We start from the raw sequence: 23603 nt of genomic DNA on the forward strand, positions 1-23603 counted from the left end.
TTCGATAAAGTGGCCAATCAAAACCATCTGCGTGAGATTGTATAAATTGTATGATATAGTATTATGTGTAGGGTGATTCACCTACGTGTATAATATTGAATAAAATAAAAGAAATATCTTCAATACTTCTTTTATTAATTGAATCACTATCAATATGATATCGCAAAAAAATTATGTAGTATATATATTTATCAATGACAGCACATTTTTTAACAATGTTGAGTGTTGTTAAAATTATTTCACCCATAATAAATTCATTAAATTGTGTCATATATAATCAAATATAGAATCTAACTGGTTTGTTTGATTATTGGAGGTTTGAAAAATTAATTGAATTTCTCAAAAATGGAAAAACTTTTGATTATTCAAAAAATTTTGTAAAGTTACTATTTTAAAAATTATTAAGTCTTGAAAAATTTATTGGTTCCAAAAAAAAACACTGTATTCTTCTACAGATCACTATGGATCTATTTCACAATGTCAAATGACAGAATCACTTGATTAATAGAGAAAATAAAACAGTCTAGTAATTTCCTCTGATTCCCTGGAATCTGGGAAACTTTGAAACGTGGATATCCTATCGTTGAGTGAGGTGGAAAGGTAAAATTGATTTTATCCTTTTTGAAAGGAAGAAATTGGAAGTTGCTTTCAAATTCTTGGAGAAAAAAAGAAGTGGAAGAATGCAGGTACAATGTAAAAATATCTTAGACTTTGAATGTATATATATATTTTAAAGCAATATAGCAAAGTTCAGCTGTTCAAGATGTTTTTTCGTGAAAAATCTTAGCCGATTTCAATACAGGAAAAGGAAAGACGAACAAATTCACTTGGTGGCTATTTATTGCACCGGATTCAATACATGTGAAAATCAGTAATATTATTCCTTATTATAGCAATCATCTGAGTGCAGCAATTGTTCTTGAATTGAAACAGCGTAAAAATAAAAAATATTTTTACCATCTGAATGTAGTTTTCTTCCACATTCTCATCTATCTGAATACCCATGTAAGTCCACGTAAAAGTATGCACATGTGCTAGAACATCATTTTCTTTCACTCATCCAATATATGCCGTTTTACATGTTGAATGTGAATAAAATGATAAAAAGACATTTTTTAAGTCTTGGTTGCGTACAGACTAAGGTCTTTTTTTATCAACTGAACCTTGGCATTGAAGTCCATGTGCGCGCGAGCAGAATAGTAGATTTTTTTCTTTCCACCTTTAACATCGACAGTATCTCCCCTTTATTTCCTGAGTCCCGTTGCTATTCATTTCAATCTCATACTTTTTTTTTACAGACTATTGTCGGACTAGACGCTTTGAAACTACTTTTCACCAGAGATTCCATTTGTATACGAACCTAACTCCCATTATGCGTTAGTGTATTCGCGGTGACGAGGTGGCTGCTCCCGGGTATATGCGGGCTTGAAACAACCCTCATTCTCTCTGGCTCAGTCCAATCATCTACCTCTCATCATGTGTCTTTCCTGCAGCATCTCCTACCTAGAATATACTATAGTTAGAAGATCCTATGTTTTGTTGTCAACTAACCCATCATGCTTGTAAAATTTTCAATGTCACGTACCACAGGTCTGCTTGTTAAGAAGTCCAGGAAAGAGTTTGCGTATAACCAGGAAAATAAAAATGGCTGATTATCATCCGTTATGACAGCGGTGTACTATCTGTCTTAATAAAAGCGAAAAGATAAATCTTTGAGCATAATACTTTTCTACACGCTAGAGATATATGTATATATCTCACTCTGGAGGATAGTCCTACGATATTCTAAGCGACCTCCTTGCAATTAATTGCCTCGTTAGCCCACACTATCTATTCTCTTCATTAAATCCCTTATTTGGATATTCAACTGCAGCAACGATGAAAGCATGTAATCAATTGTTGCTAATTTTTCTCATTATCTAACATTCTGCAATGGTTAATAGAAGAAGAAAGCGTTACAAAATTTCGCTTACCAACATGAAAAAGAGAAAAATTAAATACTGAGTGGCAGTGAGAAGTATTCTTTGACACGCACTGTTAAATAAGTCGATGAAAATGAAGTTACTATTCATCAAGTAATGACCGGATATACGGTCCAATAATTTGTAATGATGATGAGTGAGAGGTGATCTGAGAGGAACGAAAATTTCCGGGGTCATCCTTACGTAACGGATGAATAAGCTCGTGTTGTTGTAATACATCTGGCCGTTGTGCATCAGCCGCGCCTTTGTATCTTCAGGCAACACTCAAGTTATCCAGTTTGACGACTTATAATAGTCAGCATTTGCATAACTCACAAAAAGGTAGGTCAGTAACAATCTGAAAATACCAGTTCGTTAAACCCATAATATTCTCAAGTGATAATCGTGAGGTCATAGCTGCAAACCATCATTAACGACCTGAAATAAAATCAGAGATAATAAATTATATGACTGAAATTTATTTTTATATCAAGAATAGTTTTTATTAGAATATGTGAAATCAACAATCATTTTTAGTTCATATACTTTCGTAGAAGTGTGACGTATATACTTGAATTTTCAATAATAATATATTTTTTTTGTTTATTTATAATAGCTTAATTTGACTTTTGATGAGATCAATAATGCGTAATACTTGCTTTTCACGACTTATTTTATAATACATTATTATGATATTTGTACTCTAGAATAATTTGTATTGTATAATGTGTATTTTTGATCATTCAAACAAAATAATAATTAACTACATAATTATAAATGACAATAGTAATAATAATATTAATAATGATTAAGTAATTAATACTAATGATTTTAGTGCTTTCAAACTGCATCTATTAAAAGTAGATAGAATTGGAAAAACATTGGTTTTACTGCATTTTATTTATTAACAATGATTGATGAACTTTTAATTAATGGTTCTTGTTGAACAAATAATTATTTATTAATAAGTTGACCTCTTTTTACAATAATTGTGATAGTCAGTATATCTTATAAGAGCATAATCCATATCCTTTCCAGTTCATCTTTTTTAAAGATGATTATGATTTTCTCAAATCAATAAATTTTTTACTTTCCCAATAAACAAGAATGATATCACGTAATGATGTAATAACATTTTCTTAAATTTTTCATCAAATCTTTGTACATACATTTAGAAATAAAACATCTTGTTGAATTTATAAATAATTTTTGGATAGTCTTGATACAATTATTAAATTGTAAGAATGCTTAAATATATTTACAGTTTCTTGCATCAATGTTTATTCAATTGTGTTAATAATTTTAAATCAACATAAATGGCTTTAATATATGATAATCAATTATTGATTCCTATTCTTAATGAATAAAAGTTAGTAGACCGCCCGAGTCGAAAAATTTCGATGGATTGTACATTGGTTACATTGCTTTTTAGAAATACAACCAATGTAAAAATAATTTAAATTAAATTTCATTTTCAATGTTTAAGATTACATTGGTTCAACATTGTATCCTTTGCATAATTCCCTTTTCTGTAGTAGCAATGTCAATTCAATGTTATCAAGGAAAAGAAAGAAGCAATGTAAAAATGATAAAAGCAATGTAATCATAATACATTGAGAAAAAAGAAAATAAATTTAGAACTACATTGGTATTGACATTGGTTATATTGCTTTTTTTTATTTTTGGTGTTCCCTTTCGGTCACCCATCCATATATTTACCACCGGCCTAAATGTTGCTTGACTTGAAGATCGCGCGTACCGTTCGATTCCCACTGTGCTACATTGATTTATAATTTTTTTTTTATTTTCTGTTAATAAACAGTTGAATTCTATGTACAACAGTTGAAATATTGTTAATAATAAATTACCATTGTTACGAAATATTTAATAAAATAAAAATAAAAACAATAATCATCCATTAACGATGTTTTTTTTTGACATTGGTTATATTACCAGAAACTATTATCAATGTAACCAATGTAAACTCAAGATTCACACATGAAATGTTTTATAATTCTTCTTCTACATTGGTAACATTGCTTCATATTTTTTTAATATTAGTTATATTGCTCTTCTAGATGATTAGTAATGTAACCAATGTAAACTCAAGATCTACATGTAAAACCTTAATAATCTTACTCTTACATTACTAATATTGCCATATATTAATTTAACATTGCTTATACCATTTTCAATGTAAGAATGATCTTAGCAATGTAAAATAAAATTTTTTAGCAATGTATCCAATGTAAAAGTTATGTTATAACAATGTAATCAATGTAAGACCCATTGAAATTTTTCGGGTCGGGCAATCATCTTAAAAGCATGACTATATTTCATATATTAATATTAAAATAATAACATTTAAAATTTGGTTAGAATTAATATGAGTCAAAGAAAGTTGGAAATTTCGTTATTAAAATTACAGCTATTAATCCACAAAGAAATCGCTCATGCTGAAATAATGTTGAAAAGTTTCTGTTCTCTAAATTTGTAAATTGCACTGTTATTCATCATAGTGAATAAATTTATATTTGGATTAAGATACTCGGCACTAGGTGTGCATATAATTTATCCAAGATTCGAGACAATAGACAAGTTCTAAAGTGAAAGTCAGTCATGTTTAGTGAGTAGAATTGGTGGATTACTTACTAAAACTTTCAGCGATGTAAAATGAGTACTCTCTTTGGCATAAAAGGAAGCGAATGGTGAAAGACGAGGGACCTGATAACCGAATAAAGCTATATTCTCCTATTCTACACTTGATCACGTGCTACGGTGCATCATAGGTGTGAGAACTGTTCTATTTAACGAAAACCTTTTGAGACAGAATACAAAATGACGTTAGTTAAAAAGAATTTTCTCTAATGTGACATCATATTAACGCTGAAAGAACATATTAGTGTGATACTATTTCAATATAATATGCTGTTAGAAAAAGGTGATGACAAATTCTCGATGTATACACTGATATATATTGTGAAAGACGTCAAAGTCGAAAGGAAGAGAATTTTGTTAAAATCAGCTACCACATAAATAGCAATAACTTAAAGGTATTATTGTTGAGGGAAAAAACTAAAATGAAAGTTTAGTATGAGTTAAAGTGTAAAGTCACTTAAAAAAAAATTCGACCCATCAAAGTAAATGAAAGCTCAAACACTTTTCATGCCTTCGTTTTCGCTCAATAAGTGTTAAGAATCTTTACTTCAATTTCCACAAAGCTGTCGGAAATTAAAAAGAAATGGTAAAAGGTCATTGAAAATGAAAAACTAGATGGAAAAAAATTTCTCAAGTAGTTTGATGATTCAATTATCTAATTTTATGTACTTTTTTAATTATAAATAATAAAAAAGCATGAGGATGAAAATCGTGAATCAAACCAACCAGATCTTTCATATCTAATTAATTACTTTAAAACTTGAAAAACTTTTATTTCACTAATTAAATTGGCGAGTAAATTTAAGAAGCTAAATTTTTAAATTTCTTTTCATTCATAATTTAACTATATCACTTCATAATAACACTCATGTTAAAAAATTCACGTACATCGATTTTTAGAAAACATGAACAACGATTAAAATAAAAGATAGGTGAAATGAATCAGATTTAGAAAGACAAACAATAGACAACAGAGAATAACAGTCGTATTTTAGAAGAATATATAACTTATTGCTTACTTTTTTCTTTTCTTCGTGTCATAACTTGACCGAGCTCTCATAGCTGCAATCAGGGGTTCATCTTCGCTCTAGGAAAGCTCGTGAAAGGTCAACGATCCACCCAGAAGAAACAAATCCATTCGTGAAACGAAAAGTGGGTTGATAGCTATAAAGCTTACTCTTTTTTGATTCATCTACTTTCATGATTTTACCTAATTACATAACTTGAATATTTAAACAAGATAAAGAAGAAATCAGAAAAATAACATTTCACATTGTTAACAAACCTAATCAATTAGAAGATAGGTCAAGTAGATTTTTTTAACATAAAGCTTTTGATGATAAATTTTATGTGTTAAATCAAATAAATGAATTCGTCAAACAGACTTTACTTAACGTAAATTGCATTCCAATAATTTAACGTTGCCACTTGACATTAGAATTGACGAGGAAAATGTAACGCAAGAGCGATTTAACTAAGCTTCTGTTATCGAATGTTCGAAGCCTACATGAAATTAACTGATGTTAATTACTCTAACAATATTAAACTTATAAATCCTTATCCTTTTACATCCTAATGGTGTATTAAGTTTACAGTCTTGAAAAATAAATGTCAACTTTATGAATTATGATAAAATATGCATATCAGCATGCTGATTGTTCTAAATGAAGAAGAGATTCTCTATTACAAGTTTATATAAAATTTAGTTTTTCCTTCATAAATCTCTAGTGATCTAAATTTTTTTGTGTGTTACTTTCGAAAAAAAATACTTTTTATACCGAGATGCCTTCAATTGAAAGAAAAATATTTTCTAGTACATTAATTAATTAAAGTGTTTTTTTAAAAGCTTTCTTATATTCTTATTTATTGTATAATATTTTTTATGAGTCATCAGTCACGTAGACATAATGAAGAACCTTCTTGATTGAAAATTGTTTGCACTTTTTGATTGAAGTAGCTAGCTGTACCTATTCGATGAGAATGATTTTGAATATTAATAAAGAAAAAATTGGAATATTATTGATTCGATTAATAGTACCTTACAATATGCTTCATTAACTCAAGTACATGCAAAGTTTTATCCAGCTCAAACCCTTGACCTGTTTTAATTACCTTCCGTTATACCATGCAATACTGTAAGAAAGGTGAAAGACCTTTTTATCCAATAATATGATACATTTTATTTTTTAGATATCAGCACGAGCGTTGCCCACCCCAAGAACATTGTTACATGCTTTAGCGATCTTATTGATTTCGAGATGTAAGATGCAGTCACCATGAAATTCATTATAGACTAGTGATTTAAAGATTCAAGCATTATTGCATTCCACAAAACTTGTGAGTGCTATTTCCATAATCCTCTTAAATGCTTCGTGTTTCGCTCGTTGTCTCTTTGAATAGTTGAACTAAACAGTTGCAGTTAAAATCAACTGATCAATAATACTTTCACATAGTGAATCTTTCGTATTTTTCTTCCTATAATTTTCTTTATAAATCACTTTGATAATATAATTATCTTTAAAATACTTCTACCTACATTCACTAAATGTTATAAGGATGTACTATGCGACTCTGATCAGAATACTAATAATGACAAGAATTGATTTAGGAAACATGGTACAATCATGAAACTACTACAATGACAATAATATCTTCAAATAGGACTCTTATTAAGTACCGTAAAGTTTGTTTACGGGATTTCTGACAAATCCCCTCATTGACGCGATGCCGAGAAAGAAAACGAGAGCGTCGCGACTTCCTGACGCCGAACGTCTAAGTTTGATTATCAAACGATCGAAATTCCAATGTGGACCTATACGACATCAATGTCTACCTGAGTCGATTCTATTTAAACAAAACCAAAATAAAAAGAATTCCATTGACATCTATAAACTTTTGTTGTCAATGACAATTTAATCTACAATAAAAAATTATTGTGAGGCAAGTTCTCGTTCTACATTATTTCATTCATAAAATATTTGGTAGGACGAATGAGCATATTGATTTTTCGTCTCATGACTCATGAGGTTTTTATTCGCCCTATATTGAGCCGTATTATATTGTGAAGAACAGCACTGCGTCAGTTTCAACAAGTCTTCATAACTACTGCGTCATATAAATTAGGTATTTTACTATAATCATTGTTACCTCACGACATATTCAAATGAAACGTCTATTTATTATGATCCTGAAGAATTAAATGCAACTGGTACTTTATACCAAGTTAATGAGACATCTTTTCATTGATTTATTTCATTAAAAAATTGATTTATCACTAAGTTATATCATATGAATAGAAATATCAATCAATGATTTTATTCAGATCCTTGATTTTTATTCTAAAAAATATATTTTTAATCAGAAAAAATAATTTTTATAAATAGAAACTATTTAATATTATTATAAAAATAATGTTGTATTTATAAAAAACTTAATTAATGGTAATTTTTAGTAAAAAAATTCACTTAAACACATTACAACTAACGATCATTTCTTTTCGTAATTCAAACTAAAACAAGTCCAATACGGTAACGATCTTTATCAATACTATTAACTTTTACATTAACTCTTTGACCAAGTACAAGAAGTTTTCCTTCTGAATTTTTCCAATGAACAAGTCCATCTTTTTCGACGCCAATATCAATGAATACGCCAAAATCTGTAATATTTCGTACTTCGCCACTAAGTACGGATTCTACACTTAAATCATTAATACTTCGTAAACTTTTTCTAAAAAGTGGTGCCTTATACTGAAATCTTATGTCTTCACCTTTTGACATTGTCAGTCCTTTGTATATTATTTCCAGTGTTGTTGCATTAGTATTAAATAACTCAGTTAACTTGTCGAAACCTTTATTAGCGATGAACACATTGACAGCAGAAATAAAATTGCGGGTACCTAAATCTGCTATATTAACTTTCGCAGCTCGAATGAATGCATTTGCGATGTTATATGACTCTGGATGTATCCATGTTTGATCCAAATAATTAAAATTGATTTTTCGTGAATCCTTTGATTGTTTCGTTGATTTCGCAGTTTCAGGTAAAATTCTGATAAATCCAGCGCATTGTTCAAAAGTTTTACTACCGATATTTTTAACTTTGAGCAGCTGTTTTCTGTTGATAAAAGGCCCATTCTTCTTTCTCCATTCGATAATGTTTGTAGCTTTAGTCTCAGATAAACCAGCAACTCTCTTTAGGAGACTCTGTGACGCAGTATTTACATCGACACCAACGAAGCTTACCACTTCTATCACGACCTAATAAACACAAAGCGAATTAATTAATACTCGATGCGGGTTACAGAATTTTGACGGTAACTATTTAAATACTCATTACTAACTTCATTCAATTTACATATTAACTGTTTCTCAGGCATATCGTGCTGATACATTCCTACTCCCAGGTGTTTAGGTTCAACTTTAACTAGCTCTGCAAGTGGATCCTGAAGCCTTCTAGCAATTGATATTGCTGATATAATATTGTAATCTAATTTTGGAAATTCACATTTAGCTTCAGTAGTGCAACTATATGTTGAAGCCCCAGCTTCATTAACAATAGCATATAAAATATTTTCATCGCCAAATGCTCTGGAATTAATGAGATTAGAAAGAAATTCTTCAGTTTCTCGACAGGCAGTAGCATTGCCTAATGCTATTGTCGATATTTTATGTCTATGAATTAAACCAGAGAGAACTTCAGTCGCTTCATTTTTCCAGTCACGAAATATTTGGCCTTTTTCTTTATGAGGGTAAATAGTTGCAGTATCTAACACATCGCCCTGCTCTGATATAACAGCTATCTTACATCCATGAGCAAATCCAGGATCTATCCCAAGAATTTTTTTACCACGAACAGGCTGTGTAAGAAGTAATTGTTTGACATTTTTTGCAAACACTTCAGTTGATGCTTCTTCAGCTCGCTCATTCATTTCACTTCTCGTTCTTCTGATAATTGCTGGCTTTATAGATTTTTTATATGCAAGACGAAATCCATTGTTTATGAGTATGTTATGAAAAGGTGATGCATTCGTACCAGCTTTGAATATATTCAAGATAAATTTTTTAAGTGTTATCTCAAAGCTATCAGGAACTGTCACTTGTAGAGATATAACTTTTTCTTTTTCAGCTCTATTAATAGCTAAAATTTGATAAGGATAAATATTTTTATTTGTGTTTGTCCAGTTATAATACATTTCATATTTATTGTCATCATTTTTCTTTTTCTTAGCTGGATTTTCAGTCGTATTAGCTTTCACAGATTTCTTAGTTTCTAATTGTATAGGAATTTTTTGTCTTAGTTCTTTGATTTTTTCAAAAGTCTTATTATCTTTACAAATGATATCTGCTATGATGCAAATAATACCGTCCTTGATTTCATCCTCACTTTCTAATCCTTCTCTACCTGAATCAATTAGACTTCTTAAGTGAGGAATCTTATCACCACGTAACACTGCTTCCGCTACTCCACCTAATCCGAGCTCTCTAGCTTTATCTGCTAAATTTCTTTTGGAACCAGTTCTGTATAAAGCATAAATATCTTCAAGTTCATTTAAGGTCTTTGCTGATTTAATTGCATTATAAATTTCTGATGATCCTTTTCCTGACTTTTCAATAGCTTTTATAATAGTTTCAGCTTTATGTTTAATTGTTTTAGATTTATCATAACTTTCCTTAACTTCTCTTAATTTATCTGCGTCTAATCCACCTATTTGATTCTTTCTGTATCGCGCAATGAAAGGAATTGTATTATCATTATCAAAATACTGTAGAATAACTTTAGTAACAGATTCAGATATATTCGTAGAATGAGAAACATAATTGATATGATTCCAGTCATCTGTTAGTAATTGTGTATTTACATTTTGTTTCGTCAAATTTCCTGCTGATACATCGTCTTTAGATTCTGTTTTTAACTTTTTTGATGACAGACAACCCATTGTTGCTTCAGATTCCTTTAATTTTCTCTTTCTTTTAACTTTAGTAATAGTTTCTGGTTTATTTTTTCCAGTATTTTTTTTCGAAATAACTTTTATATTCTCTTTACTAGAACTTAATTTTGGCATGACTCACACTGAGAACATAAACAAAAAATAAAATTAAATCATGTAACACCGATAAATATAAAAAAATAATTTAATTTTATGAAAAATCATACACACATATCAATCATAACATTATTTAACTGTGATAAACAAAAAATGTGTATCATTTTCAACTTTCCTATTTCTTATCACTAAAAATGTACTTTATAAAAATTGATGTCAGTAGAAGAATGATGCGTCTGAATAAGTCGAACGATCAAACCATAATGAAAATATTTTTTTAAGTACCTTATCGTCTTCAATTTAGATGGAATGAAATTTAAAACTTGAGTATTTTATGTTGAAGTGAGATAAAACATATCGTAAATGTGACAACAACGTAAATTTTAATTGGACCCTTAAATGCAAATAATGCCAGCGACGCGTCATGAAAACAGCCTTTAAAATGGTCGTTTCAATTTAAAAGCATAAGATATTACACACAGAGATAGAAAATCACACCAAAAACAGCCCTAACGGACTTCACAAAAATACGCGCCAAGTATGAATAACGAAGACGATAATCATCGTTCATCAAGTGCGATCTCTATAAAACTTCTTTATGTGAACAACTACAAAAATGCATGAAATCATTGCAGCCAAGTATTTGAACATAAAGATTAATTATATTTAATAAAATAAAATAGAAATGTTTTTTAATTTTCGTTAAATTATTATGTAATTTTTTACATAAATCAAAGACAAACTCTTTATAATGAGATAAAAAAAAATTCAATACATGAAGAAAGTTGACAGCCTTATTACGTTTTAAAATTTTAAAAATAGAAACAAAAATTGAATTAAAAACAAAATTTCTCTTTTTTTATAAAAATTTATTTAAACACAATTAACTTGGCGTGGCTCTTACAGCTGTAGATAAAACTATAATTGATTAGATGGTTCATATAATCGATAGCCACGCCAAGTTAATTGTGTTTAAATAAATTTTTATAAAAAAGAGAAATTTTGTTTTTAATTCAATTTTTTTTTCTATTTTTAAAATTTTAAAACGTAATAAGGCTGTCAACTTTCTTCATGTATTGAATTTTTTTTTATCTCATTATAAAGAGTTTGTCTTTGATTTATGTAAAAAATTACATAATAATTTAACGAAAATTAAAAAACATTTCTATTTTATTTTATTAAATATAATTAATCTTTATGTTCAAATACTTGGCTGCAATGATTTCATGCATTTTTGTAGTTGTTCACATAAAGAAGTTTTATAGAGATCGCACTTGATGAACGATGATTATCGTCTTCGTTATTCATACTTGGCGCGTATTTTTGTGAAGTCCGTTAGGGTTTTTGGTGTGATTTCACGATTTTTTGTACAACAAATGGAATATATATTATTCGACTCCGTTACTACGACATGGAATTTTAGAACAGACATCACTATCTGTATATAGATTGTACAGTACCAGACATAAATGCTGTTCAATTTTTTAAGGGTTCTACAGGCGATTTTCCTATACCGTCCTATAGAAAATCACACAGCATTTATGTCCGGTACTGTATAATAGTCTTCAGTCTGGTAGTATTTAACTATCAACTCAATAAAAAAAAAATTGTTATCTTTTACCGATCTTGAGATATAAACAAAATTATTGATTGAAGGACATGAATTAGTTTTCAAAAAACGTAAAACGATTTTTTTTAAAACGTCAAACCATCGGTAATACATTCTATGTATTACCTATCAACTTAAAATGTACATAAATATTTGTCGTTTTCGATACCGAAAAACTCGGTCGGCATAATACGGACACGGCATAATGACAGCGCTGAATGTACGATCGATCGTCGCGCATAACATCCACGCAGGTTCAGAATTAGAAGCGGCACCTTAAATTTTCCGGCATATTAGATTTTTGCGCCTTTTCTGATTTTAACTTATAAAATCTAAAAAGTAATAAGTGAGGAGATGTAAGTAAAACAATTAGTGCAATAATTCATATGAGCACATAAATTTTAGTTCTATTCTTTAAATTTTTCCTCCTCTCTTTTTCTTCAATTTAGTAGGATACAATTTCTCTTCTATTGCATTCCCACCATCAACTTTTTTCATGAGAATTTCCTACAAATAAAAGAAAAGAAATACTTATTATGTTCAATTTTTAATTATTGTGATTAAATGTAAAAAATAGATTAGCTACCTTACTTATCATTTATGAGTCACTTAATTTTCGTTAAACATTATAAAATAAATAACAATCTCTGGACTTTGTACACTTTGGTTTTCTTTAGGGGGAAATTGACCGTTCAGAATGAAGTCGTAAGTAGACAGAAGATTCATGCTGCATTCACATGAGAGTGAATCAAAAGTCAACAGAATAACTATTTGAATTCTTCTGTAAATCTATATTTAGAATTTTCCCAAAAACTTAATTCAAATAAAAAGTAATTTTGAAAAAAATTATTAATAATTTTAACACAATTTTAACTGTTGCGTCTTTAATGCCTTATACTATTGTACTGGAGCGACATTTGTACCAGAATTATACTGTCCTGAACATTTTGGCCATATAACATTTGTGCCCCTTTCGAAATGTGCTAGCAGTAAATTTACAATGTTGGTAGAGTAGAAACAGTTTCAACCGTTCATTGTGTTTATTTATTCAATGATCCTCTAGTACATGTATTTATTGGATATAAAGTATATTCATTATGATTAGTAGAATATTCATTGATTATTTTTTTATATTTTTTTATTTATTTACCAAAAAAAGTATATTTTTAAATTTATCTGTACCTCAAAATTATAAAAAATTCAAAAACACATGAAAACATGATTTTAAATCTACTTAATTTTCTCCTAATATTTTTAATAATTTGTCAAACCCTTTTCTTTTCTTTTCCAACTTCTCTTCTTCTTCTTTTTTCTTTTTGATGTGTAATATCTGGAAAAAGAAAAAGACATTGAACTATAAAATGACAATGTTCATTTGGTTGTACTTTACTTCATTGTTATTGCAATAAAATAACCTTTACATTTTGTTTCGCAGCTTGAGATTTTTCCCTCAACAGCGCTAAAAGAACATTTATTGAAAGATGGTTGTTTTATTTAAGTAATAGGTACACGGTATATCCCCCCCCCCAATTGATACACTCCCCAAAACTTTATTACTTTTTATTAATTTTTTATACCAAAAAAAATTTACATTCATAATTTGGCGCCTCAGTAATTCTTTCGTTTTTTACCAACATAATATTTTCCATAGTCATGCAGCAACTTCATGGTAGTACCAACTTTATAAAAAAAAATCGTACTTTTAAGGAAAAAGATTCTTTTTACTTAAAATGCGGTCCAAGGGGCGTGGCCAATTTTTTTTTGCAAATAAATGATTTTGAGGACACAATAGTAATTGCAATTTATTGTCGTAGCTAATCAATGGGGTTTTCAAAGATTATTTAATAAAGTTTATGTCATCATTGCAGAGAAATTAGAAATTTAAAGGAGCGTAACCTCAAAAGTGCTAATTTGAGCGGAATAGAGACACGGTAGTGCCTTCGTCACCGCTATTCATACTTGGCGCTCGAGACACTACTAAAATAAACGTGTCTCTTGATAAAAGTACCGTTTCTATCTTTGTTTCACGCGCATGTGCATTAAACGACTTGATATGGCACAAAATTTAAATTAAAATACATGCACCATAAATAGCATAGGAAGAAATTTTGATATCTGTTTTTATTTTATTAATAAATTTTAATCGTAAAAAGAAGTTTATTTTTTTAGAAAATTACAAAAGAATTCAACAATTACGTTTATTTACTAAGACGAAAATAAAAAATAAAATTTTTTTATATCTCGCTTAGTTTTCGAAATATCGATACTTTAAATTTTGGATTTATATGGGCTTATACATGGGTTTAATTTTGGACTCCAGAATTAAAGAGTTCTCTACACTGACAGAAATTTTTTCCGGTGGCGAATTATAGAATTTACTTGTCCCCAGTATAAAAGTGATAGGTAAAAAAGTTTCGGAAGGCAGGTAAAGAAAGTACCTGGAATCAGTAAAACTTCGTTTTAAAATAAATAAAAAAAATACTGAGTCTAAATACAGAATACACTACTCCTGAGTAGACTACAAGCGGTTGAAGAAGTAATAAGTATACAAGTTTTATGAAAATAAAGTACTTGTATTTAAGTAGTCTTTCTACTTGGAATCAGTATAATGTGAGCCAATGTATTTTGTTTATCTCAAGTAGGTAGATAATAAAAGAAGATTACAAAGTTTACTTGATGATTGTACAGTACACTTTAAATTTCATTTTGATATAAAATGTACTTGCATCAAAAAATAATTATACTCAAATTAAGTATATTTTGTGTTTGCCGCTAGTATACTTTCTAGCTATCACATTTTTTCTGTCAGTGTACGGTGGCGGCCTTTGGCCGGACCATTTAATGATCAAAAATCATCCTGTAAGTACATTGTACCAAGTTACAAAAATTTTTGCGAGTCAAAAAAAATCGCGGCGCCACGGAAACCGTAATCTCCCCCTTAATTGAGAAATTATTTGAAATTTGTTTGTTTTTTAGAATAATTGAATTAAAAGTGTTTAGGAAATTTTAAGCCAGTAAAGAAGCTGAAACTATTGATGTAAATACACCAATTGTAGGTGTTTATTGTCATTAGTTAATTTTTAAAGTATTTTATCAAGTTTATTATTTATTTAACTCAGACATATTTGATTTTTTTTTCTGTAAGTAATAGAATTATCACTATTGCTTCCGGAAAAAAATAATATTGAGTATAGGGTTCCTTTCATCGCATAAAATTTTGTTCTCTTTACCTTTCTACTCTGATAGATAAATTTGCAGATAAATTCAATGCAAAATGTAACAATTACGGAATGAAATTTTTTTGGGCAAAATTTTTCCTCAATTTTAGAGGTTTATGTTTAAATGAAGGTAGCTGTCCTTAAAAACATTCAGTATGTAAAATAAATTTCTACCATTTTAGTTTTCACCGAATAAAAAGAGAAAAAGTAAAAATTATGGATATTATTGTAAATCCTGTAAAAATTAAAAGTTCTTTTGTGAACTACGATTAGATAAACTATTTTACTATTTAAAGTTTTTTCGAGAAAAAAATAAAAACCGCAAAGAAAATTCATATTAATGATTTAATTATTGTGATATACATAATAATATAGTTGCATAATCAAATCAACAAATGTTTTCTTCCACAAAAACTAACCTCAAGTTATGTTATCACTGTACTATATTTTTCTCCCTCAGTAAACTCATGATCTTTATTTTTCCGGATATTAGTGGGTTGCGATTTAAACTAACCTCAACTATAGACTCTATCAATACCGGGACTTGAGACATGATTTGATTTATAATAATGTCAAATCTTTCACGAAAAATTGTAGAAATACTTTCCACAAAAGTTAACAAATCGCCTATGTTAACAAATGCCATTGAAGCAGCAACTGAACGAGCTCAAGTGCAATTTTCTAACATCCAAAATGTTGCAACAAAAAAATATGATACCATTGTTAAGGTATGTAACAGTTAAATATAGACAAACATGAATATTGATCATCAATGACAGAATATATACATTTATGTCTTATTTAGCAAATCAATGGAGCTACAATAATTCAAGATTTGAAGTCTGCAGCTCTGGAGCCAGTTACTCCAATTCCAAAGCAATTAGTTGCATGGTGGAAGTGGTATCAACATTTAACAGGATTGGAGGACGTAGAAGTGGCCAGACAGCAGATGATTCATGTTCAGGATAAATTATTTGATTGTCAAAATCGTCGACGAAATTTAATGCATCAATCAGCTTTGATTGCTGATAAATTGAAGGAAGTTTATACCGAATTAGTTCAAACACAACGGGAAGATCCTAAATATGTACACTTAACAATCATGGAAAATAAAGCTCTGCAAGAAAAAACTAGACTTATGTCACGATTAAATTTATTAGAAAATGAAGAGAGAGACTACTTTACTCAGCTTGCAACAGCTATAAAAGAATATCATGATAGCCAGAATATGAATGCTCAAAAGTATAAATATTTATCGATTCTTGCATCCGCCATAATCGCGATACTATCTTTGGGTGGATCAATGATTTATAATAATAAAAGGATAGTCGATGTTCACAAGATCATTGAAGAAGGTCAAGGAAGAAATGAATCACTTTTTCGAAGTTACTTCGATTCTTTGAAGGATAGTATAGATGAATTAAAAAATGAAAGAAAGACTGTTATGCATCGAAGTGTAATTCCTGAATTAATTGTAACCGATGGAGATTTAAATGTATCTTTACTAGAAAAGAAAATAATTTTAGGATGTGTTTTTGTTTCGTTAATTTATGTATTGAGCAGAATTACTTAATTATTCGATTAAATGGAAGGATTACTTGCCAAATAATTTGTATTCTTTGTATTTTAAATAAAGTTATGTGTATATAATGTACAGAATAAAAATACAGTTGTGTATATATCTTAGTATTTTATTTACAACGCAAAATTTTATTTCAAATATTAATTGACGAACTGCAGGTAATCATATAACAATAAATCAATCGAGTATTAAAGTTGAATAAAAATTTTTCATCTTAATGTATTTGAAGAATAAATATTTTTTTTCAATAACAACATTGAAAGTTGACAGAAGTTTGTCAAATTTCATTCAAAAAATTATAATAAACTCTAAGAATCCCATGATTTCCATTCCATACCATCAGGTGGACGCATCTCTACCTTATTTTGACCAACATCTGACCAATTTGTGCTTAACACGGTGCCACCAGACTCTTGCTATTGTGAATTAAACGAGTAATTAATAATTACTATTTTATTGATATTTTTTTTTTTAAATAGATTTAAGTTTTAGATACTTACGAAGGATTTATTCATAGCTCTTCGTACTTCATCTGAACCACTACAGTAAATCTTTTGGAAAAGAGAGTTGAGTGCAGCATCACCTTCAAGTTTTTCGTCAGCCTCTTGTTTCTCTAATTCTTTTTCAACTTTATTCCAATCTTTCGATTTTTTACTTGAACTCGGATATTTTGGAGGTTGATTAGATTGAAGAATTTCTTTTAAAAAATTAAATAACAAATTCGTCGTAATTCCATCGTAAACGTGTCTGTAATTAAACTAAAGTTGAAATAATTGTTATTTACCACGAGGTATCGGCTGTACTGAATCGGATACAGCAGGATTTCCTTCAAGGACAGTCCATCGTAAGGCATCTCTTTTTTTGAGTTTAATTTCTATTTTTGATGGTACAACTTTGAATGAACACTGCTGTGGTACTATGTGATGAGCTAAATCCAATTCCAGACTGTACTCATTTCCCGATGGCAGTTTCGCACCAACACTTAACTACACGTATTTGTTTAACCGATAAGTTATTTTATTCCGAATTAATAATACTGTTACAATCATTAAACTCAAGGATTACTTACTGTAAAGTCTTCGAATTGAACCTTGACATTCTCTGCATTCTTTGTTAATACGGTTATTACAACATTGGATTCTGTTTGATACCAATCATATTTAATTTTTGGAGCAGGCATCTAAAATAATAAATGATACAATCAAACACAAATATTTGATAGACAGAACGGTTTGATGCAGAAAAATGTTATTTTGATAGGAAAGTTACTCTTGATGTGAAACATAAAAAATATAGATTCAGCTTTACTTACTTGATTGTTTTCAATTTTAGTAACGTCTGTATCATTAGTCATTTTACTTTTATAGTATTTATATCAATTACAATTAATATTTGATTTATATGTTTACTTATTCACTATTATTATTCTACTTATATCAAATTTGTAGATTTATCTATAGTCTTTCAAATTTCTGGAAACATCACGAAAAAAATCGAAACGACCTCTTTTTGGTTTTTAACATATAATACATACACTACGCGACATAAATGCGGTCCAATTTTTTGAAGGTTATAAATCCAATTTCCTATACTCTCTTATACCAATTCAGACAGCATTTATGTCGCGTAGTGTATGTACAGTACCGGACATAAATGCTGTGTGATTTTCTATAGGACAGTATAGGAAAATTGCATGTATAACCTTCAAAAAATTAAACAGCATTTATGTCCGGTACTGTATGTAAATATAAGACCTCTCTCTGTATAAAGACAACATATATGTACAAGTTCAGACTCACTCTGTATACAAATTACTGAATTACTAATTTTGTTGATAAAAAGATTCACTGGTAGCTCGACAGTTGATAAAAGCAAAGCATTTTATTGTAATTTAATTTATAAATTTTTTTAAATTAGATTGTTCAAACAATTCAACAATTGTTAATTATTTTTGTTTAATACTCATACATATGTATATTGACAAAAAAATTATTAATTTTAAAATGTATCTTTGAAAAAAGTAAAAATCATTAATAAAAGAAATATAGACTTGTATAGAAAATATATAATTATGATTAATCTTTTAACACAGCAAATATTACATAAAATGAGATTATTAATGAAGTGATTATTTATTTATTCATTATTTTTTGAATTTTAGTATTTATGAAAATAAGTATTATAATGGAAGTAACATAATATTCCAAAACTTGTGGCATAGTATTAACTAAATTGTCAAATTATTTTAGAAATAGTTTGTTGCGTGAACCTGAGTCAAGATATTTTATAATTGACATCTTAAACATGATACTTGTACTATTGAAGAAAGATATCATCTGATGTATAATTAAAATTAATTCTTAATTTAAAAAAAACATCATCGGAAGATAGTTTAAAGACTAGACAAATATGTGCATAGCAAATCGTTACAACTTAGAGTAGTTAAAAACGATAAATAACAATTAACAGATAATTGATTCGTAGAAAATTCATTGTACAGATAAAATTAGTTGATTCAACTAGAATGCAATACATAAAAGGCATTGAAATGTACAAGTTTGGAAGAAATATTGTTGCATTTTGTAAATAATATTGCTTGGTATGTATACTGTCAAAATATATTAGAATTTATGACTTAAGACCTCTATGTTTACGTTTCATCCGTGCATAAGGTCCTATATCAGGATCCATAATAAAATCGTAGAGGACAGCGGTCCAAGAATGATGCTGAGGTAGATTGTCGTAAAATTCTGCTGCTATTCTTTTAACTTCTGGTAGTCGAGATCCTGGTACAGCAGGAAAATCATGATGTTCATTATGATAACCTACATTGAATGTAATAAAGTTAAGCGGGCCATAATAACTATAGGTTTCATAACCTTTTCTGTACATGTAATGTTCAGAAATAAAATGTCCAGCTACTGGATGTAATCCCATAGCCATTAAACCACCAACAATAAAATATAATAAGACTTTGCCACCTATGAAATAAGATTCATTGTTAATAATCACAAAAATAATAAATTCAACGAATGAATTGAAAAGAAAATTTTGAAAAGATTTGATCTTACCGAAAAAGTACCATACTAGAGCATCAAATATTAGTTGAATAACTAAATTAATATACTCCATTTGTGTTGGCGCTTTCGGATATGTTATTAAAGGCCTAAATGAATAAAAAAATGGTTGTAGTACAACCCAACAAAATTTTCCAAATGTCGTACAAAATAGTTTGGCTTCTAGCAATGTAGGCAAGTCAGTATCTAGGTACTCATCTCCTTGATACTAGAAACAATAAAGAGATAAGATACCGTAATATATAAAAACTAATGAAATATACAGCATAATTCTTAAAATTAATAAATCTTACTCGATGATGTTCCAGGTGATATTTTTTAAAGCTGATTGAAATTGGTATTCCGATCGGCAAATTTGCAAAGAATCCAAATAATTTATTAGCCAACGGTTTCGAGTGGCCAAAGGCAAGATTATGAGCAATTTCATGAATAGCTGTATTAAGTAATATTATTAATAAACCAATTGTAAGTAATTCTCATCAAAAATATGTTAGATGATAAGCTAAGCCATGACTCACCTAACATTAATGAATGATTGATTACTCCACCAAAACAATAAGCCAATAAAAATAACATTGGATAATTCAAATTTTTGACAATAAACATTGATGCAAACTGGACCAATACCATTCCTGTTACTACCCATTTAAAATTAGGATCATAACCAAAAAGTTTTTTTATCTGTGGATATTTTTCTAGAAATTAAATTTCAATCCAACATTAGAATTAAACAATTGCTTAATAGTTTTAAATCTTACTGATAAACGTTGTTTTAATCTTAATGTGTAACTATACCTAAAATTATTTTTCGTCGACTCGCATGTGGTTCTTCCGTAAATACCCATTCAAAGTCTGTTCTTGAAACGTGTTGACCCATTTTTAACAATTTTATTTTACTACTTTTACTTTTTATATCGAATTAACTAATCATTTAACCAAAAGCGATGTGAGAACTTTCCGTACATTGTACCGGCAACTATATATTGTCGAACTGAGAAAAGAGTTCCTTAGTTGCTTCCATGGAGAATATAATAAGGAGGCCGAGCTTAGGGATGGGATTTTGGTACTAAAAGTAGAGTTGGTGGATAGTTCTCCTAAATTCTACAGGCAGCGCTGATGTCAAGAAGCGTCAGAAAAATTGAAACAAGTGGGAGAATAGAAAAAGAGAGAGGGAAAAGAAAATTAAAGCGCGACAGTGGTAGATCCGCTCACATTAGTTGAGGCCAGACAGCCTAGACAAGAAGGTACAGAAAACATGATTTTTGTAGCTTTTAAAATTTGTAACTTTTTTCAACATTAATATTAAGGAATAAAAATTGGCAGACTAATAGAGAACAGTCTGATCTATGATCCTGTCTGATGAAAATGATTGAAAACTGTGAATTGACCTCGCTACAGATTTTAGAAGGTGAAAAAGCATGGTTTCTGTACCTTCTTCTCTAAAATTGATGCTCTCATAATTGCCTGCGCGGTCGATTCACGGTTTTTAATTATTTTAGTTGGGCAGGATTATAGATCAGACTGTTCTCTATTAGTCTGCCAATTTTTATTCCTACAGTTATTCAATAGACGATTATTGTTAATTAAATTGATGAGTTGGGAATTTTTTCAAAAGAGCGTCTGCTTCAAAAGTACAGCAAGACGGAAAGGCTGGACGCTGAAAGGTCAAAGCAGCGCTCGCTATCTGTCCCTTTAGATATTCAAAATAGTCATTAAAATTTCTTTTTTTTTATTGATGTTCGCAATCGTCAATTTCTTGTTTTTCTTAAATTACTTTTCTGAAAAATTTTTTTTTCTACGCAGGGAGTTGATTTCAGATTATTTTGTATTAAATTCAATTCTATTAGTTTTTCATTTTGCTTCGATTTCGGTCCCTCAGAGGGAACCACTTTCTGTCTTCATGCTCCTCTCCTCTCCATCATATTTTAAAAATCATGCACCGATTATTGGATTCATTAAGCAAAAACTTATATTGTTAGAAGAACAAGAGAAACAAGTACAATTTTGGTGGGTTCCGGCCCATTGCGGAATTAACTACAACGAAGTGGTAGACATCGCCGCAAAAGAGAGCTGTGTAAAGGGAATCGATTCTCAGTTCACTATACCTAGCTCCGACTTCAGAAGTAGATGGAAGGAAAAAATGAAAGTAGAGACAAGTCAATGGTGTAAAAATTTAGGTAGAGAGAAAGGTATTAAATACTTTCAGAATTATGCCTCAGAGGACGCGACTCCATGGTATCAGAGGATCAGACTCCGGAGAAAAGCTTTTGTAACTTTTAATAGGATGCGCTCAGGCCATCACTCTCTTAAAGAAAGTCTAATTAGATTTAATATTGTTGATTCAGATATATGTGAATGTGGTGAAGCCAGAGAAACTATTAATCATAATTTTTGGCAGTGCAAAAGATTTGAGTGTGTAAGAAGTCAGTTTGTTAAAGAGCTTATCAAACAGGGATTTTTCCCACCTTTTTGTATAGAGTCATTTTTGCATAGTATGACACCAAATGCAATTTTTGTGATTGCGAAATTCTTAAACAGTATCGACTGTAATATATAATTAATATTAAGTATAAGAGTTATTGTGTTTTGTGTCACGGAAAGTATAAATAGCTTATAAGTTATTATATTTTTATTTTTATAAAATTCCCAAAGAAAAGGAAAAACTAAAGTATTTCTGAAGCAAAGGGTAAAGCCAGAGGAAATATAGGTTATAGTCTAATATTATTGGAAGTGGTTCAGTAATTACATATCACTATTATAAGTAGTTATAAAGGTATAAAGAAAATATTTTTGTTAAAAAACCTGTATAATATTGTAAATTGGCGGAATGGGCAATACAGCCTAGCGCCATCTATCTCCTTATTTACTCAATAAAAAAAAAATCCTCTCCTCTCAATTATGATGCTCCGCTTTATATGCCCTCTCTTCTTTTCTATTTCGACGCTTCCTGATGCCAGCGCCGCTTGTTGCGTTTCTGTGTACTACCCTACAACTCTACTTTTTGATACTTATTTTTTTGCCTACTTCCCCAACGTCAGTGCGGTCTCCTTATTATACTCTCCATGCCGTTGAGCTACGACGCATACTAAAATTTAATTACTATAACTTAATTTTAAGTTGTGAAAGGGAGGTGACTTACCCTTCTTCAATTGCCAATTCTTCCTCTACGGTAGTGACGCTTGCGCACAACAGTTCAAATGAAAAGAAAGAGACAGACATATTCATTTTCTGTCTCACTTCATAAGCCACGCGCCCACTTACGGGAACTAGCAATATGGGAGTATTAGATATATGATTCCAACTACCGGAGGGACTCATCATTTAACATTGTATTTTTTGAAGCTACAAAAGAGGTCAGCACTTAAAATGATTTATAATAAATAATAAGTTGAAATTGTGGTGACAACATGGACGGAGCATCTATCGATTCGCCATTAGTTACAAATTTAAGA

At 29.6% G+C, this 23603-nt stretch overlaps 4 protein-coding genes and 1 long non-coding RNA gene across 13 annotated transcripts; 1 reads left to right on the plus strand and 4 right to left on the minus strand.

Annotated features, from left to right (window-relative positions):
- Positions 1–1282: 1282 nt before the first annotated feature.
- Positions 1283–1651, minus strand: LOC118071161 (uncharacterized). Its single transcript, XR_004690856.1, has 2 exons — positions 1586–1651; positions 1283–1503 (listed from the first exon to the last, which is right to left on the minus strand). It is a non-coding gene; the product is annotated as an uncharacterized lncRNA (long non-coding RNA).
- Positions 1652–8047: 6396 nt separating this feature from the next.
- LOC118071141 (S1 RNA-binding domain-containing protein 1) lies at positions 8048–12057 on the minus strand. Of its 4 annotated transcripts, none has more exons than XM_035090120.1 (4): positions 12040–12057; positions 10951–11059; positions 8962–10691; positions 8048–8878 (listed from the first exon to the last, which is right to left on the minus strand). In XM_035090120.1, the coding sequence occupies exons 3-4, from the start codon at positions 10681–10683 to the stop codon at positions 8123–8125; spliced, it is 2478 nt and encodes an 825-aa protein (XP_034946011.1). In that variant the 5' UTR covers positions 10684–10691; positions 10951–11059; positions 12040–12057; the 3' UTR covers positions 8048–8122. The 4 variants fall into 4 exon arrangements, with proteins under 4 accessions (XP_034946011.1, XP_034946012.1, XP_034946010.1 ...); XM_035090121.1 differs by lacking the exon at positions 12040–12057 and adding an exon at positions 11146–11163; XM_035090119.1 differs by lacking the exon at positions 12040–12057 and having other exon boundaries at positions 10951–11149.
- A 2929-nt stretch (positions 12058–14986) lies between these two features.
- LOC118071143 (uncharacterized) lies at positions 14987–17171 on the plus strand. 6 transcript variants are annotated; one of them, XM_035090123.1, is made up of 3 exons: positions 14987–15133; positions 15986–16220; positions 16298–17171. In XM_035090123.1, exons 2-3 carry the CDS (start codon positions 16062–16064, stop codon positions 17063–17065), a joined length of 927 nt encoding a protein of 308 aa, XP_034946014.1. In that variant the 5' UTR covers positions 14987–15133; positions 15986–16061; the 3' UTR covers positions 17066–17171. The 6 variants fall into 6 exon arrangements, with proteins under 6 accessions (XP_034946014.1, XP_034946019.1, XP_034946020.1 ...); XM_035090128.1 differs by having other exon boundaries at positions 14995–15133; positions 16090–16220; XM_035090129.1 differs by lacking the exon at positions 14987–15133 and adding an exon at positions 15175–15326 and having other exon boundaries at positions 16090–16220.
- A 54-nt stretch (positions 17172–17225) lies between these two features.
- Positions 17226–18667, minus strand: Sgt1 (suppressor-of-G2-allele-of-skp1). The gene is made up of 5 exons (XM_035090130.1): positions 18387–18667; positions 18144–18254; positions 17859–18060; positions 17575–17771; positions 17226–17490 (listed from the first exon to the last, which is right to left on the minus strand). Exons 1-5 carry the CDS (start codon positions 18426–18428, stop codon positions 17383–17385), a joined length of 660 nt encoding a protein of 219 aa, XP_034946021.1. The 5' UTR covers positions 18429–18667; the 3' UTR covers positions 17226–17382.
- Positions 18668–19246: 579 nt separating this feature from the next.
- Positions 19247–21227, minus strand: ifc (delta4-sphingolipid-FADS-like protein ifc). Its single transcript, XM_035090171.1, has 5 exons — positions 20947–21227; positions 20670–20846; positions 20445–20584; positions 20146–20359; positions 19247–20055 (listed from the first exon to the last, which is right to left on the minus strand). The coding sequence occupies exons 1-5, from the start codon at positions 21026–21028 to the stop codon at positions 19703–19705; spliced, it is 966 nt and encodes a 321-aa protein (XP_034946062.1). The 5' UTR covers positions 21029–21227; the 3' UTR covers positions 19247–19702.
- Between the last annotated feature and the right edge of the window lie 2376 nt (positions 21228–23603).

Source organism: Chelonus insularis, unplaced genomic scaffold, assembly GCF_013357705.1.
Source record: "Chelonus insularis isolate UGA/USDA-ARS -01 unplaced genomic scaffold, ASM1335770v1 contig_75_pilon, whole genome shotgun sequence".
In the NCBI taxonomy this organism is placed as follows: Eukaryota; Metazoa; Arthropoda; class Insecta; order Hymenoptera; family Braconidae; genus Chelonus; species Chelonus insularis.

What these genes read in the sequence shown, in the direction of transcription:
- Sgt1 (XM_035090130.1), bottom strand. Translation starts at nt 18,428, where the DNA reads ATGACTAATGATACAGACGTTACTAAAATTGAAAACAATCAA. An exon ending in TTCAATTCGAAGACTTTACA is followed by an intron (nt 18,061 to 18,143) that starts GTAAGTAATCCT and finishes AAATACGTGTAG; the next exon opens with TTAAGTGTTGGTGCGAAACT. An exon ending in GAGCTATGAATAAATCCTTC is followed by an intron (nt 17,491 to 17,574) that starts GTAAGTATCTAA and finishes AATTCACAATAG; the next exon opens with CAAGAGTCTGGTGGCACCGT.
- LOC118071143 (XM_035090123.1), top strand. Translation starts at nt 16,062, where the DNA reads ATGTCAAATCTTTCACGAAAAATTGTAGAAATACTTTCCACAAAAGTT. An exon ending in AATATGATACCATTGTTAAG is followed by an intron (nt 16,221 to 16,297) that starts GTATGTAACAGT and finishes TGTCTTATTTAG; the next exon opens with CAAATCAATGGAGCTACAAT.
- ifc (XM_035090171.1), bottom strand. Translation starts at nt 21,028, where the DNA reads ATGGGTCAACACGTTTCAAGAACAGACTTTGAATGGGTATTTACGGAA. An exon ending in TCGACGAAAAATAATTTTAG is followed by an intron (nt 20,847 to 20,946) that starts GTATAGTTACAC and finishes TTTAATTTCTAG; the next exon opens with AAAAATATCCACAGATAAAA. An exon ending in CAATCATTCATTAATGTTAG is followed by an intron (nt 20,585 to 20,669) that starts GTGAGTCATGGC and finishes TACTTAATACAG; the next exon opens with CTATTCATGAAATTGCTCAT.
- LOC118071141 (XM_035090120.1), bottom strand. Translation starts at nt 10,683, where the DNA reads ATGCCAAAATTAAGTTCTAGTAAAGAGAATATAAAAGTTATTTCGAAA. An exon ending in TAATATGTAAATTGAATGAA is followed by an intron (nt 8,879 to 8,961) that starts GTTAGTAATGAG and finishes TGTGTTTATTAG; the next exon opens with GTCGTGATAGAAGTGGTAAG.